Source organism: Argopecten irradians, chromosome 8, assembly GCF_041381155.1.
Source record: "Argopecten irradians isolate NY chromosome 8, Ai_NY, whole genome shotgun sequence".
Classification (NCBI taxonomy): domain Eukaryota; kingdom Metazoa; phylum Mollusca; class Bivalvia; order Pectinida; family Pectinidae; genus Argopecten; species Argopecten irradians.
The window spans coordinates 32,524,604-32,542,414 of NC_091141.1; the positions used below are offsets into that span (position 1 = coordinate 32,524,604).

At 34.3% G+C, this 17,811-nt stretch overlaps 1 protein-coding gene across 2 annotated transcripts in view; it reads right to left on the minus strand.

Moving 5' to 3' along the window:
- Nucleotides 1-3,469: 3,469 nt before the first annotated feature.
- The window catches only part of LOC138330123 (plastin-1-like), a 29,706-nt gene continuing 15,364 nt past the window's right edge, over nucleotides 3,470-17,811 (minus strand). The window contains exons 2-14 of one of the 2 annotated variants that reach the window (XR_011209531.1): nucleotides 15,537-15,692; nucleotides 15,045-15,214; nucleotides 14,085-14,177; nucleotides 13,681-13,894; nucleotides 12,205-12,390; nucleotides 11,810-11,884; nucleotides 11,250-11,460; nucleotides 10,613-10,789; nucleotides 9,868-9,969; nucleotides 8,944-9,059; nucleotides 8,002-8,166; nucleotides 7,088-7,453; nucleotides 3,470-7,035 (exon numbers count right to left, since the gene is read on the minus strand). Coding sequence is in view for 1 of the 2 variants with exons in the window: in XM_069277518.1 (XP_069133619.1) it covers nucleotides 7,295-7,453; nucleotides 8,002-8,166; nucleotides 8,944-9,059; nucleotides 9,868-9,969; nucleotides 10,613-10,789; nucleotides 11,250-11,460; nucleotides 11,810-11,884; nucleotides 12,205-12,390; nucleotides 13,681-13,894; nucleotides 14,085-14,177; nucleotides 15,045-15,214; nucleotides 15,537-15,692 (1,824 nt within the window). In the remaining variant the exon portion in view is untranslated. Of the gene's footprint in view, nucleotides 7,454-8,001; nucleotides 8,167-8,943; nucleotides 9,060-9,867; nucleotides 9,970-10,612; nucleotides 10,790-11,249; nucleotides 11,461-11,809; nucleotides 11,885-12,204; nucleotides 12,391-13,680; nucleotides 13,895-14,084; nucleotides 14,178-15,044; nucleotides 15,215-15,536; nucleotides 15,693-17,811 lie in introns of both variants that reach the window. The other variant, XM_069277518.1, reaches the window with a different exon arrangement.

The window sequence follows — 17,811 nt, forward strand, 5'->3', positions numbered from 1 at the left end:
GTTCTGTATCTTTTGGTATTGTTTCAGCACTATTAGAGGGAGGGTGTTTAGGTGCTCCTATTTCTTCTCTCTTTTTCTTTCTTTCTTCTCGCTGTGTTTTTGTTTGGTCACTTTTCAGGATAACCTTTTTCAAACGAGTCGGAGCCTTATCCGATATATGTCGAGTATTTTCAAGGAGTGCCTTCTTCTCTGACTTTTCTATCATTACTATAAGAAGAGGTCTGGTCTTGGCAGAATTGTACTTTCCCATTCTGAATTGAGTGGTAAGTTTGATGTTTTTACCGATTAGGCTTTGTGTCAGATCGTCTATATCCTTCTGGTCATTGGTTTTCCTGTCCATGTTGTTCTGGTCAGTCTTTTCCGGGACATTGAACAGTATGATATTTAGCCTCTTGTTCTTGCGCTCCTCTAGCTCTTTGTGACGTTCATCAACTAACTCTTGTATCTGTGTTTTAAATTCTCTTGTAATGTCTGATGTCGCAGTTTCTTTGGTACTATTCATTCCAGATTCAAATTGATCCTTGCGGTCTATTTCAAGTTTATCCAAACGAGACTCAATTTTGTTGAAACGGTGATTGGTATTGTCACAGAGTTTCCTTAGGTCTGAACCCATCCCTATCAATGTTGGTTGTAACCTGGCACATGTTGAGCACGTCCAAAGGAAATTTTCAAGTTCACCATTTACTATACAGTTGTACATATTATCCGAGATACTTGAACAACGCTGACAAATATACTGTTCACATAGATAACAGCGAAGGGCTTTTGAGTTTGTATCGAGCCTTGAATCACAACGCCCACATATTTCATTCTCAGAGCCTTGTCGTGCCCTTTTGGGATTTTGTTTATCTGTTTTGTGTCCACCGATCTCACTGGTAAAGCTGATTGTTTGTCCGTCATGTTTGTGAATGTAAGTATTACTAATAACTGTATTTGACTAGCAGAGTGACGAGTTACACCTCACCAACTCATGTTATAGGCTATTATATAGATATTGACAAACAGGTACTGTTGTTGGACTGATGAGAGACAAAAAACCACAAATATGTTGATCAGGATGTCGAATATTACAGATATAAATAAAGTAATAATTAGCACTTGATTGTGGCAGGTCGAAACCTACCTACACTTCATGTGTAATGGTCTCCAAAAACATTGGACATTAACTGTGGCTACTGATAGTACAAGAATTCATACAGAGATCTGGTCACAGTAAGGGGTGGCAGGTAACCCCACCTACAACAGATACTGATACAGCACAGTCCGAGTATGTATAAATTTGTGTATACTTGTAAAATATTTATGTAAACTATAAACAAAGTAATTACAAGAATCCAAAAATAGGTTGTAATCAGTGAGTGGCGGGTATTTCCCACCTACTTAGTGGAACATGTACATATTCATTAACTCATTTTGGGTGTCACAATGTTTACAGGTTAGTATATGTCAAAATATTCCTTGTGCAAGAGTTTCAATTATCAATGTGCTATTTATGTAGTACACTCATATACCTTATTATTGAATAGAGAGGAAAGTGACTTAAAATATCCAAGTCAGTTATATATATACAAAAAAGCAGGGAGTAACGTGGTGACAGGTAAACCCACCTACACACGAATAATATACAATATATTGATGTATAGAGTTAAATAGGGTCTCAATCCTTTATCTGGCTTTATCTAAAGCTGGTACATAGTCAGACATATAGGGTAATGACTGGTTAGTTTGACAAATAATGCACTCACAAATGTATTAATTTCAGTTTTCAATATAATATAATATAATATAATATAATGGTGGCGGGTATTACCCACCTACTCAAAACTTTCCAGTTTTGGATTGCAGTGTTACAGAAAACAAACTACTGTCATCTACTCCTATCTGTGGACGTTAGTTAAAGTCACAGTCCTCCTCCGAGCTCACACCAAGAACAAGTACATCTTCCGGCTTTGTAGGTATTATACATGTGACGGACTGCTGTTTGAGCTTGTCTTGTTTGATATTAAGAGCGTGACACAAAATCTTGTTGGTCCATACAGTCGCCAACTTCACGCCGGTGAACACCATCTCGCAGGATTTTCGACTATTAACCATGTGACTGTACAGGGACAGGTTCGTTTGGTTATTGCTAAGATTAATTTGTTCGATGTACGTATTTAATAGTCGAACTTGTCTGGTTATTTCTTTGTCATCTGTCGATAAATCATCGGGATCATTTGGTAGTCCCTTGGATAGATTCCATGTCGCGGCACTAAAAGTGGGGCAATCTATTAGACATAATGACACTTTGTTACCGTATGTTTCTGTTAGGAAATTGCCTTGTATTTGCCAGATTTGGAGACAAATGTATTTGCCAATTTGGAGCCAATGTCACATGTTCCTGACCATAAATACAATATTATTGATTTGTGCCTACACACAGCTTTGGAAAGTCTTTCGCTTATCAGGTCGACGAGGTCCTTGGTCCTAGCGCCCCGGGATACACCAAAGCTCGAGCGGAAAGCGTGCCCCAATATAAGAATTTCTCAGGGAAAACCCTTTACTATCAGATATAAGGATTGGTTTGATGTTGGTGTCTCCACCGTCCGTCAAAAGTTCTCTCCCGAGTTTCTCGATAGTTTTATCTAATTTTGACAAACTCATTTGTACATACTACAACGAAATACTGAACAAGATAAAGAAAGTTTTCTACTTACAGTAGATGGTTGACAATCCCCACAACCCATATCCAGACAGAAAATTTCTACACTAAATAACCAACATTTCAAAGATGGCGCCGGCAGTCATGATTGGACTTCAGTGTGGATTTTTTTTTTGTATCGTCGTTATATGGATTCATCTATGTTTCATGCAAATAACAATGCACAGGATCGTTGATTGAAAGTTCATTGACGGCCTTAGACCATATTGAAGACTTAGTTGGCCTTTTTCTGGTTATCTGCTTTTTGTAAATTAGCAGTACCATACCGGGTGACATTAATACCGTATTCGCCGTAACCATCCCTCCCATGGATTTCACGATATTTTACAAATGATGCTTATACAATCAGCATTGTATCCCATATTACATGAACTTGCTAGTTTTTCACATCTGAATCACGACATAATAATGCATATCAAAGGAAAGAAGCATAGGCTTGTTTACTGCAGATTAGTTTGGGGTGATTTCGGTAGGCATAACTTTTGGCTGCGACTTATACGTGTACAAAAACTGAGTAAAAATCGTTTACATGTCTTTGCGACTTATGAGCCGAAAAATACGTAAGGTACAGAAAGAGTTAAATGTGACTGACGTTTTTAAAGGAGTTATTATTATACACCATTTTCATTTTGGTTCCCTAATATGGACCCCTTTTATTACAATATTCAAAGAGTCATGGGTGCTAATTACGGAGTATATTGTAATTCAATCAACTTCCTATCCATTCTGAAAACATCACTCAATATATATAATAACGGACACAACGGGAATTGTTGAATATATATTTTTTTATTTATCAAAGATTACTTACTACCTACATAACCTTTTCACATCTGACCTAATTTCTGGTCACCTGTCCCTCCGGCTAGCCAAACCATACATACATATATAGGTATACAGCAGGACAATGTCTGATAAACTGGTGTAAACTACGAATAATTCAATCAGTTTTAAAATAAAATTATAAGTATTTCTTCTTTGCATATGAAACAATTATATATAATATAAATCAAATGTTCACACTGTGTGTTGGTCCGTACATATAGAAAAAACTTAACATTATATGAAGAATATTATTTGTATATATGATTAATCGTAGGTGTTATCTCATATATATATATATATATATAATTTATATATACAATATATCTAAAAAGCAAAAGAATAATAGACATGTTAAAAAAACTTTAACAAATATTAATAGATATGGTATAATTCAAATTATATAAAATTTCATTAACATTATAATTGAAATGAACGTTGAATTTTTGTAAATGTATTATTATCCATCATTCGTTCATATTTCTTAATTTTTTTTTAAATTTTTTTTTTTTTGCCTTTCCAAAGCATTATATAATGAAAGTTTAAGTTTTGTTTTTAAAATTTGAAATGTTTTCTACCAGTTGCCTGCTCAAACTCTTTTAATTTTTTTGTCATTCACACATAATTCACATGCACATTTCCATCTCGGTAACCAAATCTATGGGGACTTTTTTCTTATGATGAAAAGCAGCATACGCAACAGGGAAACATCAAAGAAGCAAAATTAAATTAACAGTTAATTAACATAAAGCAGAAACATTTACCAGATTTCAGTAACGATCATTGACTTGTAAACCTACTCACCCCTGAAAAAACTTTGGGCTCTTCTAAATCAAAGACTAGACCAGTCCATTATGAAATTTCTGGGGTGAATGAGCTAAAACATGATTTCGCATTCAGATTCAAAACAGAATGGTTGATCAAGATGATGATGGAATTTACTTGTGTGATGTTTAGATGGGAAAATGCTGAAATAATATGATTTATAAAAACATGCATATCAGTGTATACGTACCAGCACCTTAACCTTGCCTTAGAATTAATGTGTTTTGTCTAAGACATATTTATTCTATTCTGTGTCAAATATCCTCCAAATAATGCTGCATTCCTATTTTGTAATGAACAATCATGGTGTAAATGAACTATCTTTTTAAATCGACGTAATTTATTTCAATGTGTTCTTGAAAACACCAATAGGTCAAGCATGGGCTTCAAATACAAATTAATGTAGGGGGATTTACTAACAAAAATCTCCCTTCAAAATATAAGATTATCTATTAAAACTAATGTCTGAAGTTCAATGCCACAAAGAATTTCCTTAAACCACCTAAAGAATGAACTTCCTAAAAATTGCAATATTTTGCATATTTGTAAAATATTACCATCACGATAATCGCATAAGCAGTAGTGTATTAAATTTTCATCAGCCATTTCAGACTTATAAATGTATTTTCTCATTAAGATTTCAGGGTGAACCTTAAACATGATATAGAAGTGACTGTTATTTAAACAACAACAGAATCACATTAATAATATCCAGGCAAACAAAATAACAAAAAAAAAACAGGACAGATTAACAGATACAGCTTACTGTTCAAAATAACACTAGCAACCTGTCATGCCCTAAGTTTTGAACAAATACCAAATTAGGAACCAGTGAACAGAAAAAGCCTGCCCAATATAAAGAAAAGATATGTAGATTTAAATTCAAAGCTGCAAATTCAGCAGACACTAGTAAATAATGAATAGAACTATATATTGATAAGCAGGAGAACAACATACATATAAAAAATAATGTTTTTCCACTAATCAACAAATTATGGAAATATAAACTATATCATGTGAAATATAACTAATTGCATAAAATACTGGAAAAAGATAATTATTTGAAAACATCAAGAACCATATCAAGTGGTTTTTTCCTACGATATATACTTAGACACTCTTTCTCTATTAGCAAGAGCTAGATCGATTGATCCATGACTTTAAGTCAACATGAACCGGCCACCATTTACTAGAAATGTCTATAAATTTAAGTTAATTTATTCTGAAAAGGTATAACATATATAGCTGGTCCAATTACATAAATTCTGTTATTTCCCAATTCTCAAAAAAGTAACTGGAAAAGGTAGAATTAACAATTATAAAAAAAATCACATAAATATATGATCATGCATCCAGATGTAAATGAAGATATTGGTCCAAAAACCTGATACACTTTGTCCATGTATTAATCACATTTTCATTCATAGTTGGTCCATTTACTTGTACATGTTTACAAATGACAATGGACAACATAATTCTACCTGAAGGAAGGAACATCTCATCACAATTTTCTCCCAAATATGGTCAATTACAGAAGGTATATTATACAAGATATTAGGTCAACACGAAGACACGCTTTCTGTCGATATAACAATGTCCGGGGGTTGAGCAAGTCTAACAGGTGCTTGTCGCATATTACTAAGCACAAGTACTGTGACAGTGTCTACACATATAACAGTAATTATCATATTACTCAACACAGGTTTTGTTGAACCTTTTATCTAGTGCATCTAGTGAATTTGATTTCCTTATTCTAAAACCTGGTGTTCTGTTCCTCTAAGTAACAAGAAATGAAAGTCTTGCCAGATAATGACTTCTTGACTTGCTCAAGTCCAAAGACAGGGATATGGATGGCATTCATAATCATATAGAGCGACATTCGGTCAACAAGAAGCACAATGATATATATGGAAACATCAGTAAAACAGTGGATACAATGGCTATACAAGTCTATCACAGAGTTATTTGTTGGCGAGGATCTGTACAAGATCCAGTTTATTGTTCTAATAAGCCCGATGTACGGTTCTTACAAAACCATTACAGAAAGGGATGCTAGGTTCATGTCGATGATGGGATATTTTGACATTTTCTGAGAAAAACATAAAAGGACTATTTGAATATAAAATGACAGATGTAATAGAATGTCTAGCAATAGCCTAAATGTAAATGAATGAAATTTTTGTTAACTCAAACACGTAAAATCCAACGAATTTGGAAGGATTCATTGGCCGCTATAAAAGCTCGTTAAACATTCCAACTCATTTAACTCAAATACTGTTACAATTTACTGCTATTCACGGTCCCATCAACTTAGACATAATGACCTATGTCTAAGGGGATAATGATATAGGGCATGATATGTATTAGAAATATTGAAACACAGACATTGATTCAGTATTGACTTGTATTTTCACTAATTTATGTAATGATCTATAATCAAAGTAAAAATTTAAGCTTTGCTATCGATTAATGGAACTATAACCACCCAATGAGGACTTGTAAACTTTAAAGTAAAACCAATGGTTTGTTTTCCATACAGAAAGCCAGATATTTGGCATCTGCCAGAGAGAAATTAATTTTACTAAACAATGAAATGTCAGTATCTTCATTAACAAATTAAGGTATATAATGTCATACCCTGGCTTCTGACCAATCAGAAGCCTCAGTACTTCTGACCAATCAGAAGCCTCAGTACTTCTGACCAATCAGAAGCCTTAGTACTTCTGACCAATCAAAAACGAGGGTATAAATCCAGTTTCACACTTTTAAACTTATTCAACAATAAGTCCAGGATCATACTTGTTCTATAAGTTCAGGTTCGTACTTATTCAAATCTAGAGACGATTGATCTAAGTGTTGCATATATGATCATGGCCTGGTCTTGGATTAATAACGGTAACCATGGTTACAAAATGTTTGTTTCGTCTGACCTAATTATCCTGCCCTCTAATCTTGAGCAGTCTCTAAATCTTTCACCATGAGACAGGCAAATATTGTCATTATCATTTTTGGTTTTACTTCCACAATGTCTTCTGGCAATGCGTATACCCTTGCACCGATTTTCCGTGACATAGAGATTGCATACTTGGCATTCAGCAGCGAGGCCTGAAACATAAGAGTTTAATAGATTCAACTAGAACCCTTGCTAGAGTGGATGACTAATATATCCCACTGCACAAATTTAGTAATAACTCCATAAATAGGGGACATTGAAGAACCCTATATAGTTTCCCCAACTCCCCTTTATGTCAGGGTTGTGTGTACCAAATTTTATTAAAATCCGTCGACTAGTTTAGGAGGAGTTCACCGGACAAAGTATAGGGGAAAGTGACATGGATTTTGTTGGGACGCAATTAATTTTTTTTTTAATATTTTTGATCTGTAAGTAAAATAAGAAGCTCAAACTTTCCAATGATGCTAATGGTGTAAAGTAAGTAACTTTTGTAATTGAAGAAAATACTAACTCATCTGCTCCTGTTTTTGATTTAGGAAAAATACCATCGTCAGCAGTGGAGCATCTCTAATCAGGATTTGGACAATATCTAATTTGCAGATGACGGACAGGGTCCAGTCAGTCAAGGTAATACCATAAATTTATGAAGTAGGTCCCAGCCCTATTAATATGTGATATTTTAGGTTAAAATTTGACATACTGCATTGACACTATCATCGTTATCAGGGTCTTCAGGGTCCTTCACCATCTCAGCCTTGACAGATCCGGGTTTGATGGTGTCAATCACGTCCAGAATTACTTTCCCATCAGAGAGACCTTTATCCTTGAAGGAGGACACCTTGCTCTTCTTGCCAGCATATGCCAGCTGCAATTAATTTGTCAAATAATTAAAAATGATCACCAACTTATTTTCGCGGCAACTTAATTTTGTATTTCCATACCTAAGGATGTTTCCGCGGAGATTTGATTTTGCAATCTAAAAGTCAGGAATTCTACTTTAATTGAAAAAGTTCTGCGGAGATTTACTTAATATTTCTTATCGCCCGCGAAAACTGCGAAACTAATCAATGCGGAAATAAGTCGCTTTACAGTACAGTAAAATTGCATTTTTCAATTTTTAGTCAAAAAGAGTCAATTTCATTTTGTAGCATTTATTACACAACAGGTTATAATTCATTCTCATTTTTTATTGAAATTTTAAAATCATCTTTCAGTTTAATTATGTTTTGTATGTGATCAGAATACACAGACAAAAATTAGAAGTAATTATTTATTTCGATGATATAGATGATATTAACATTAATCACTTTGAGAAATATTATTTGAAAGTCTCTTTAATCTTACAGGGAAATTGCGAGTAGGAGATTTTCAAATGTATCTCCAAGGGTGACTTTAGGAAATTTCATAATGGACTGGTCTAATTTTTGTTTTGGAAGAGTTGAAATGCGACTTAATTAAGGGGTGTATGAGTTACCGAAGCTTTTACCATTTTTATGGACACTTTATCTATGGTAATTATGGAATGGTATGGCTGTTAATTTATTTACCCCTTAAGACACACTTGAACTCTTCTAAAGTTAAAGCGGAAGCAATTCATTACAGAATTTCTGGGGGCGAGTGAGTTAATGCTGCCATTTCATACCTTGTCATTCGCCCAAGCAATGATTTGTGCATCTGTGACTGTTTGTCCTTCCTGTTTGTCCTTTAGCTTGTTAAGAATAGCTAGAGTGTAAGCTCGCATCAACTGCCACACAAGAGCTGAAACCATAACAAATTAATTTATTTTGACCGTCACAACTTCCTCCCGCATACTTATCAATAGGATACAGTACCCTATCATCATCATAACTCATTCACCCCTGAAATTTCATAATGTACTGGTCAAGTCTTTGATAACCAAAAGTCTAAACGTGTTTCAGGGGTGTATGAGTAAAACTTCGAGTCCATAATAAAATTTAATTTTACAAAAATTAAAATGACTGAAAATTCAGTGCCTTAAAACTATGACAATTTATAGTGCCAACTTCTTAATCTATTTTTCAAAAATTGAATTGATTTTCTATAGTGACAAAGAACTAGATCTACAGTATAATAATTTCTAAAACCTTCTCATTGTGTTGATCTACTGTAAACAACTTGATCTTGATTATGCATAAATGTTTTGTTGTTGATAAGTAATTTTGAAAAGTGACACAAAATTGTTGGTAAAATTGAGCTACATGTAATTATATATTAAGTCTAAATTTTAAATTCAAATCATTTTAAGTCGTCTTGCATAAAAAATCAAAACTAAGTCAAACGGAAATTAATTACGAAATGCAATACTGTAATCCAACTTTTATTTACGTGTGATTTACTTTCACGAATTTCACGATCCAAGTAAATTCGCAAAAGTTAATCTTGGCGAATTAATATCTACATTATCTATACTTATAGAAATTATTATTATTATTAAATTGTTAACATTTATCTTCACGAACTTGTTATGAAATGAAAATTGCGAAGTTTAATATCCGTGAATTTTTTTTACAGTATCCGATACATATTGATTGGTGAGAATACCTACCAAGTGTCAATGTTTGATTTTCATTAAGAATATTGTCGCCGGCAATTCCCACAAGTGAAAAACGACATTGGCATCCAAGTTCCACGACATAATTGCAATTCTCTGTGAAAGTAATAATTGGAATTAGTCCTTTAAGACAATGACTACATTTTCTGATAACGATTAATAATAAATGAAAGTCATACTTCAAATAAAAGTATCTAAAACTATTACGATTTTTATTTTTCACACTGTAAAATGGCTTCATTAAAATGCTCTTGAAATTGACGGAAAATCTGCAAGAATATAATATAATAGAATATAATTTCAAACCCAACCGTGATAGGGTTGGTCAAAATTATCTCAATTAACTATGAGGCACTACAGTGTGGTGATTCAGTCAATAAATAAATCAATTAACACAAAGTTGACAAAGTAAATAAAAAACCTGTGAGCAAACAATTCCGTCCTAGTATATTACAGAATTACCTCCCTTATGGGTAAGTATATCTTTTGTGACGTCATAATTCTATTTTACAAGAATTCCATGGAAGTATCATAGTATCACAAGATATGGTTAAATATTGACAGATTTTGACCAGTATCAAACTCATCCGAGACAACATTGATACAAAGCAATATACCAAATTTGGTTGAAATCGGACAATGAATACTTCAGCTATCTCACAGAAACTGTTTTCCGGACGTTGACAACACAGAGGCCAACATAGTGATACCAAAGTGTCGCCCTTGCGCCCAAACTAACCTAGTTTTTCAAAATTTTCCTTTAGTTTGTTGAATTTTTTGTGAACTCGTTTCCAGTCAACAGTTTTTGGTTTAATACAGTCATACAGCTGGAACAGGACGAGACCGCTACTCAAGTCGCTGTACAGTCTGTGTACAAATGGATCCACACCGAGGCTGTTCATCCAGTTACGATACGCTGTAAACAAAGAGATGACATTTATACAGTTACGGTACGCTGTGACCAAACAGATGACATTTATAGTCTCATAGTTTGGTTTTGTGCCATATTATAACAATGGTAATTTAATAAGGATGTGCCAGGTTTAAGTGGAGAACAAAAGTTGGAGTATACAGAGAAAAAAATCCGACCTACTGTTAGCACCTGGTGATATCAGTGTTTGAAAAGTTCTCAAAACATATGATAATGTCAATGTTTTTGGTCCTATTTCAAAACACAACTGCAGTATTATATTTGGTAGATAGTTGGGGTCAGGAAAGACAGTTCTATTTTTTAGCATTGAACTTATCCACCCCTGAAATCCATAACGGCCTGGTCTAGTCTTTGATTTAGAAGAGCCTAAACGCGTCTGTAAGGGTGAATGAATTAAACCAACAATATGACCTGTTTGTATGTCAGAAAGTTATTGTATATTTACTTTTCTCCTCCCGGGTTTCTTCAGTAGGCATATCAACTAGCTCAAAATCTTCACCGTCCAGAGCTGGGAAGTTGTTGAATAAGTTGGCTACAAACGCCAGGTTAAGCCTTTGATGACCTCCTACCACCTCAGCTGGGCCGACAAAACTGTTACAGCCAATTTTCGCTGCCTCTTCTAACATGCCAGCTGCACGATCAGTATCGTCAGAAATCTGAAAATAGTGTCAAATTTAGGCACGATATATATAAATAGAATCTTTATTTCTTCAATTATTTCATCAAATTGTCCACACTATATTGCTAAGGGCCAACTATTTGACCACATTGTCCAACCTATATTACTAAGGTAAAATACTTGACAAAATTGTCCCTCCTATATTACTAAGGGTTGTATATTTGACTAAATTGCCTGTCCCCATTTATGTAGATAGACTACAGTGTTATTATTATTGCAAAGGGTCAAAATTACTAATTATAAGGATCATATATTTGACCAAATTCTATCCAGCCTATATTAGCCACATATTTGACCAAATTGTTTGTCCTAGACTGTCAACTTACGAACTTAGCTTCAGTGGTAACGCCAGCGTCCTTTGGAGCAATTTGATGAAGTAGATGTATGTATGCTTCAGAATCCTGCAAAAAAGGAATTTTATGTAATTCTACACTACATCTCATAAAACTGGAAATTCATTATCAAAATCAAGTGTAAATAACCATCCTTTATTTGGACTTGTTAAACTAAGGGCTTGTTTATGTCAAGAAACAAAAGTTGAAATTTTGTTTTGTTTAAATCTTTAAAGGTAGGAGAACATTTTTACTTTCATTGATATGGAAAATGCTCAAGCATCATTTACATACAGCAATGATTTTCAAATCTATTTAAGTTATCTTTATTTTCAAAACTAAATAAACATTGATCGAATATTTATAAAATATTTCCATCCATCTCTTACCTTAATATCCTCTGTGAAGTTAGAAATACGTTTATCGATGTTGGCCCTTTCTAAATGATAATTGACCCATCGGATGAGAATCTGTTCAGGACTTAACCTCAGCAAATCTTCCATCGTTTCCCCCTCCCTGAGGAGAACAGCTAAGTTAGGATGCTTCGTGATGTTCACCTCACTCAACAAGCCAATCTGCAATAAGGATAATCAATTTGTTAAAAATGTTCCACCGCCGACAGAGCATAACTGATACTCATTATTTGAACAATAATTGGTGTTTAATCGTATATGTAAATGTCTAATTAACACAAATAATAATATAAAATAATTCATTTTGCTTTTGGTGCATGCACAATCAGTACTTCATTCAATATAGGACATAGTGCCACAGAATTTTTTCGGGACGCAATTAATTGTTTTTAAATATTTTTATCTTGTAATATTAGAAGCTCAAACTTTTCAATGGTGGTAATGGTGTAAAGTAAATAACTTTTGTAACTGAAGAAAAAACACTAATTTGTCTGTTCCTGTTTTTTGGTGTTTTTTTTTTTTTTATCTATTTGGTTTTTTTTTAATACTATTTGTCAGCGGTGGAGCATCTTTAACATGTTTCAGATTGATTATATTAATTATCTAGAAATATCCCTGTCAAATAACTAAGTAATTTTAAAACTCATTGAAGATATTATTAAGTTAGACTACAAGGCATGAAGACAAATATTGTATCCAGTTATGTATCAAACCACGTAAGATAAAAATGCATTAATTCAATGGTTTGGTCTAAGTTCCCATTTGGATATAGACAGGTAAGCTGACTTATTGTCTGCCTCCCATAACTCATACACCCCTAGAAATTCATAATGAACTGTTCCAGGCTTTGAATCAGAAGAGTTCAAATGTACCTTCAGGGGTGAATGAATTAATATGTAGCACATGACTACAGTAAATAACTGTTCCCTGCTTTATACAGCTACACTGTATTTCAAAGGACATCATTCTTGCAATTTTTCCCTTTAAACCAGATTTTTTTTTATCTTGAATTCTGCAACTTTACTATTTAAAAAGTTAGTACAGACAATTTATCTATATTACATGGATATGAGTGATCCTATCATGAAAGGGAGGTAATCTCTCAACCCCTGAGATGAAACCCTCTCCCTAGTGTCATTTTATAATGTTTCAGATCACATCTGACTTGATTTGCTTCTCATAAATATTGTTCAATTAGGATGAAATTTTCATATGTCACATTGAATTGAAATATTCTGTATTTGCATATGATAAGAGTTATCTGTCCTTGTGGGTAGGTATTGATTGTGATGTCAACAGTTTACAAGTGTAACGTCATACTTTTCAGAGAAAACAATGCGAGTTTCCCTCACAAAATAATAATGTCATAATGTTTACCTACCCACAAGGGCAGATAACTCTGCAATATGCTAAGACGGAATATTTCAAACTTGCAAATTCTTTACAACTAACCCTGATGATTTGCCAGAGCATGCCCAGGATAAGATGGCGGTTTTGATCACCGTTCTCGATGTCCATTGGTCCGATGTTAATGACGGTACAGCCAATGGCACGAGCAGAATTGATGGCGAGGTTCTGGTTTTCAGTGCGATGGAACGGATTCAGCTTGGTTTTGTTAATTGTTCTTTCATCAATGGTTTCTGGGACGGCATGGTTAATCAGCTTGCTAAAATCATAAACAATAAGTCAATTTTACATAATCAAAGTACTGAAAGCACTGAAATACAAAGGCTACCTGATATAATATTCCATAGATTTCTGCTTGGTCACCCACAATTCCATACATGTATGCAGGAATACATTGAACTCCGGATCAGGCGAGTAGCGCCAGTTTTGACAAGTTACATAGCACTTACCATAGCAGCACACCATCTATTGTTTTCTTGAAGAGATCATCTTCACTGATAGGAAATCCATAGCCCCCGCAATCTGGGTCGTTCTGCAGTTTCCTGTAGGACATAAAAAAAGATTGGTTACCCTAAAAAAGTCACATTTGTACACAACAACAATATCTTGTCACAAATGAAACTACAGATTTATGCATCAAAAGAAAATGGAAATATGTATGGGCCATCTGTTTGACCTGGAGATTTTACTTTGGACACTCAATAGTAAGGTTATTGGATATATATTTACATAAGCCTTCAAACTTTGCCAAATATACAATGCTCTCCAAAAATTCTGTTACAAGTGCAGTTTAACAAATATATATAAAGTACAGAAATAGGTAAATCTTATTAATACAGGCATCAGTATATTTCATTTATTATAACTTATTTATCTTCTCCAACTCATTACTTATTTTTTTTCGAGAGTTTTCTTAATTTTTACATATGTAACAGAACTTTTGGAGGGCAGTGTATTTTTAAGGCTTTGGCATGGGGGGACACAATGACTCCGATTCCTCTATTGACCCAGCTTCTAACGATAGTATTACACTTCATTATTATTACTATAACTAGTGAACTAGAAACCACAGAGCTTTTTCTCACTGTTTGGGAATGGGGTCCGTGATTTTGAATTTGGGAAAATGTACGACAAAACCAAGATTTGAGAAAAATTATAAAATATGAAATAAAGCATAACAAATAATAGTTTTTTCTTTTATTTCGAGTGTAGTAATGGACTTTTCTGAAGCCAATCCACAAATATTTAGAGCCTTAACTAATTAAGTTCATGCAATATTTTTGGATAGTTTTCAAAAAACTTTGATCTTGGGAAATATAATGCTGGAATATGGAGAAATTGACATGGGGGATGGTGCCGAAAATCGGCTTCAAATCATGTTGAAAAACAGCCCTGATAATTATTTTTACCTATTGATCCATTCAGCATAGGCTTTCGTCTCAGCATGTTTGACACTATGTGTTGTACCAGCCACAGATGCCTCAGACGTTCCTCCATGTGTTGCTACATCCTGTCTTTTATTTACTGCCTTTTTAAACTTGTGACCAATATCAGTTTGCGCTTTTAAGTCTTTGTATATCTGGAAAATTGACAGAGAAAAAAATTCTATCAACAAAGCTAATGGTAATATAATTGCAATACAAATGTATTGAGGTTTCGAGATCCCAAATCGACGTGGGTAAAGTACAATTTACTGTTGATTAGTCCCACATTCTGGTGACTATGACGTCACAAAATTCACTTCAAAAGCCAATGGCAAGATCACAGGAAAGTGGGACTAATCAACTGTAAATTGTACTTGACCAATGATGTTTTGCCTTTTGGTATCTTTGTATCATCCAACACCATTCTTAGTACTGTATGATATTTTAAGATTGTAAACAAAACAATAAGTTACTTACGTGTAAAAACTCTTCTTCATTTAGCTTTCCATCTGAAGAAGTGTCATACTTCTCAAGAAGTAGTCTCACTCTGTAAGCTGGAATTTTGATACCTGCTTCATGTAAAACACTTCCAAGTTCTTCTGAACTGATTTTCCCACTACCATCTTCATCACACTGAAAAAACAAACACGAAAATATACAATCGATTAACCTGAACATATGACTCTAAAAAATCAAGAACATCTTTTTTTTCATTTGTGCAAGAATAATTGTAATATATATTATACTGTATTAGCCTTAATTAGTGCCCTTCCCTCTTTTGGAGAAGAAAATGTATAGACACTCCTATCTCATAGCTTTAATGATATTTTATATTGTGTGTGATGCTTCTGATTTCAGCATCATATCCCATAGTACATGAACTTCTAATGAAATTTATGATATGTTAATCACGATGTAATAAAACATACCAATCAAAGGAAAGAAGATTTATCCAAGAACTATGCATGTTTCACAATGGAAAAACCATGTGATAAATTCCATAGTAGTTGGTTATCATTTATGTTTACACACTCCAGTGTACCTACAGTGCCTCTGATTGGTCAATTCCAAGATCTCTTGATTCCGATTGGCTTTCAACTTCAGGCTACTTTCCATAGCGCATTTTCTTTTAAATAGCATTGTATTTAATGTTTAACAGGTAGTTGCTTTTTCAAATATCAAACAATAGAATAATGGCTCTCTATTTAGGCACTATAATTTAAGGCGGAAAGAAATCACACCACAATGTATGGTGTAAGTTTCCCTGAGAGAAAATGGTCACCACGGTATAAATATAGGGCTAAAGTTATGGGATAAATAAGTTCCCCAATGCGTGACTGTTGTTTATCATGTTTATCTAAACTTGAGTTAGTCAATTTTCAAACCTTTAAAGGACACTCGCTAAAGCTTAATTTCAAAATTTGAAAATTAACTAACTCAAGTTTGATAAACATGATAAAAAACAGTGAATTGTTGTGGAACCTCTATATATACATATTAAACAGTAACAGATAACAGATGAGTGTGCCATGAGTAACGAAAGAGTAAAAATGTGGATGACCTTCTTCATTTTTCCGGCTACAACTTACATATTGGTTCCCCCATAAACTCCACCCTTTGTTACAATTTTTAAGGACCCTGGAGGCGTATTATGGTAAATACAGTACAAGAAATTAAATACAAGAACAAATGCAAGCATAAAACAAGAGGCCCAAAGGGCCTTAACGGTCATCTGACTACCTTGACAATAGTAAAATTAATTATATATGGTGTCACTTTGTCAGGATCATGTCAGGATCATTTTCAATTTCTTTCAACAAATTTTATTTCAAACAAGAGGCCCAAGGGCCTTTAAATATAGGAAATTAATTAGACATAGTGTCATGGTAGTCATCTTCGATTTGGGATCAACCAGAGATGTAACAATACTTTGTCTGGACCATGTCAGGATCATTTCATGCAAGTTTCAGCCAAATCCCTTTGGTAGAACTTGAGAATAAGTTCAAAATGTGTTTTCAAGATGGCGGCTGTGACGGCCATCTTGGATTTCAGATCGACCCGAAAAATAACAACACTTTGTCGGGACCATGTCAGGATCATTTCATGCAAGTTTCAGCGAAATTGCACCGGTAGAACTTGAGAAGAAGTTCAAAATGTGTTTTCAAGATGGAGACTGTGGCTGCCATCTTGGATTTCAGATCGACCCGAAAAATACCAACACTTTGTCGGGACCATGTCAGGATCATTTCATGCAAGTTTCAGCCAAATCCCACTGGAAGAACTTGAGAAGAAGTTCAAAATGTGTTTTCAAGATGGCGGCTGTGGCGGCCATCTTTGATTTCGGATCGACCCGAAAAATAACAACACTTTGTCGGGACCATGTCAGGATCATTTCATGCAAGTTTCAGCCAAATCGCACTGGTAGAACTTGAGAAGGAGTTCAAAATGTGTTTTCAAGATGGCGCCTGTGGCGGCCATCTTGGATTTCGGATCGACCCGAAAAATAACAACACTTTGTCGGGACCATGTCAGGATCATTTCATGCAAGTTTCAGCCAAATCGCACCGGTAGAACTTGAGAAGAAGTTTAAAATGTGTTTTCAAGATGGCGCCTGTGGCGGCCATCTTGGATTTCGGATCGACCCGAAAAATAACAACACTTTGTCGGGACCATGTCAGGATCATTTCATGCAAGTTTCAGCCAAATCGCACCGGTAGAACTTGAGAAGAAGTTCAAAATGTGTTTTCAAGAT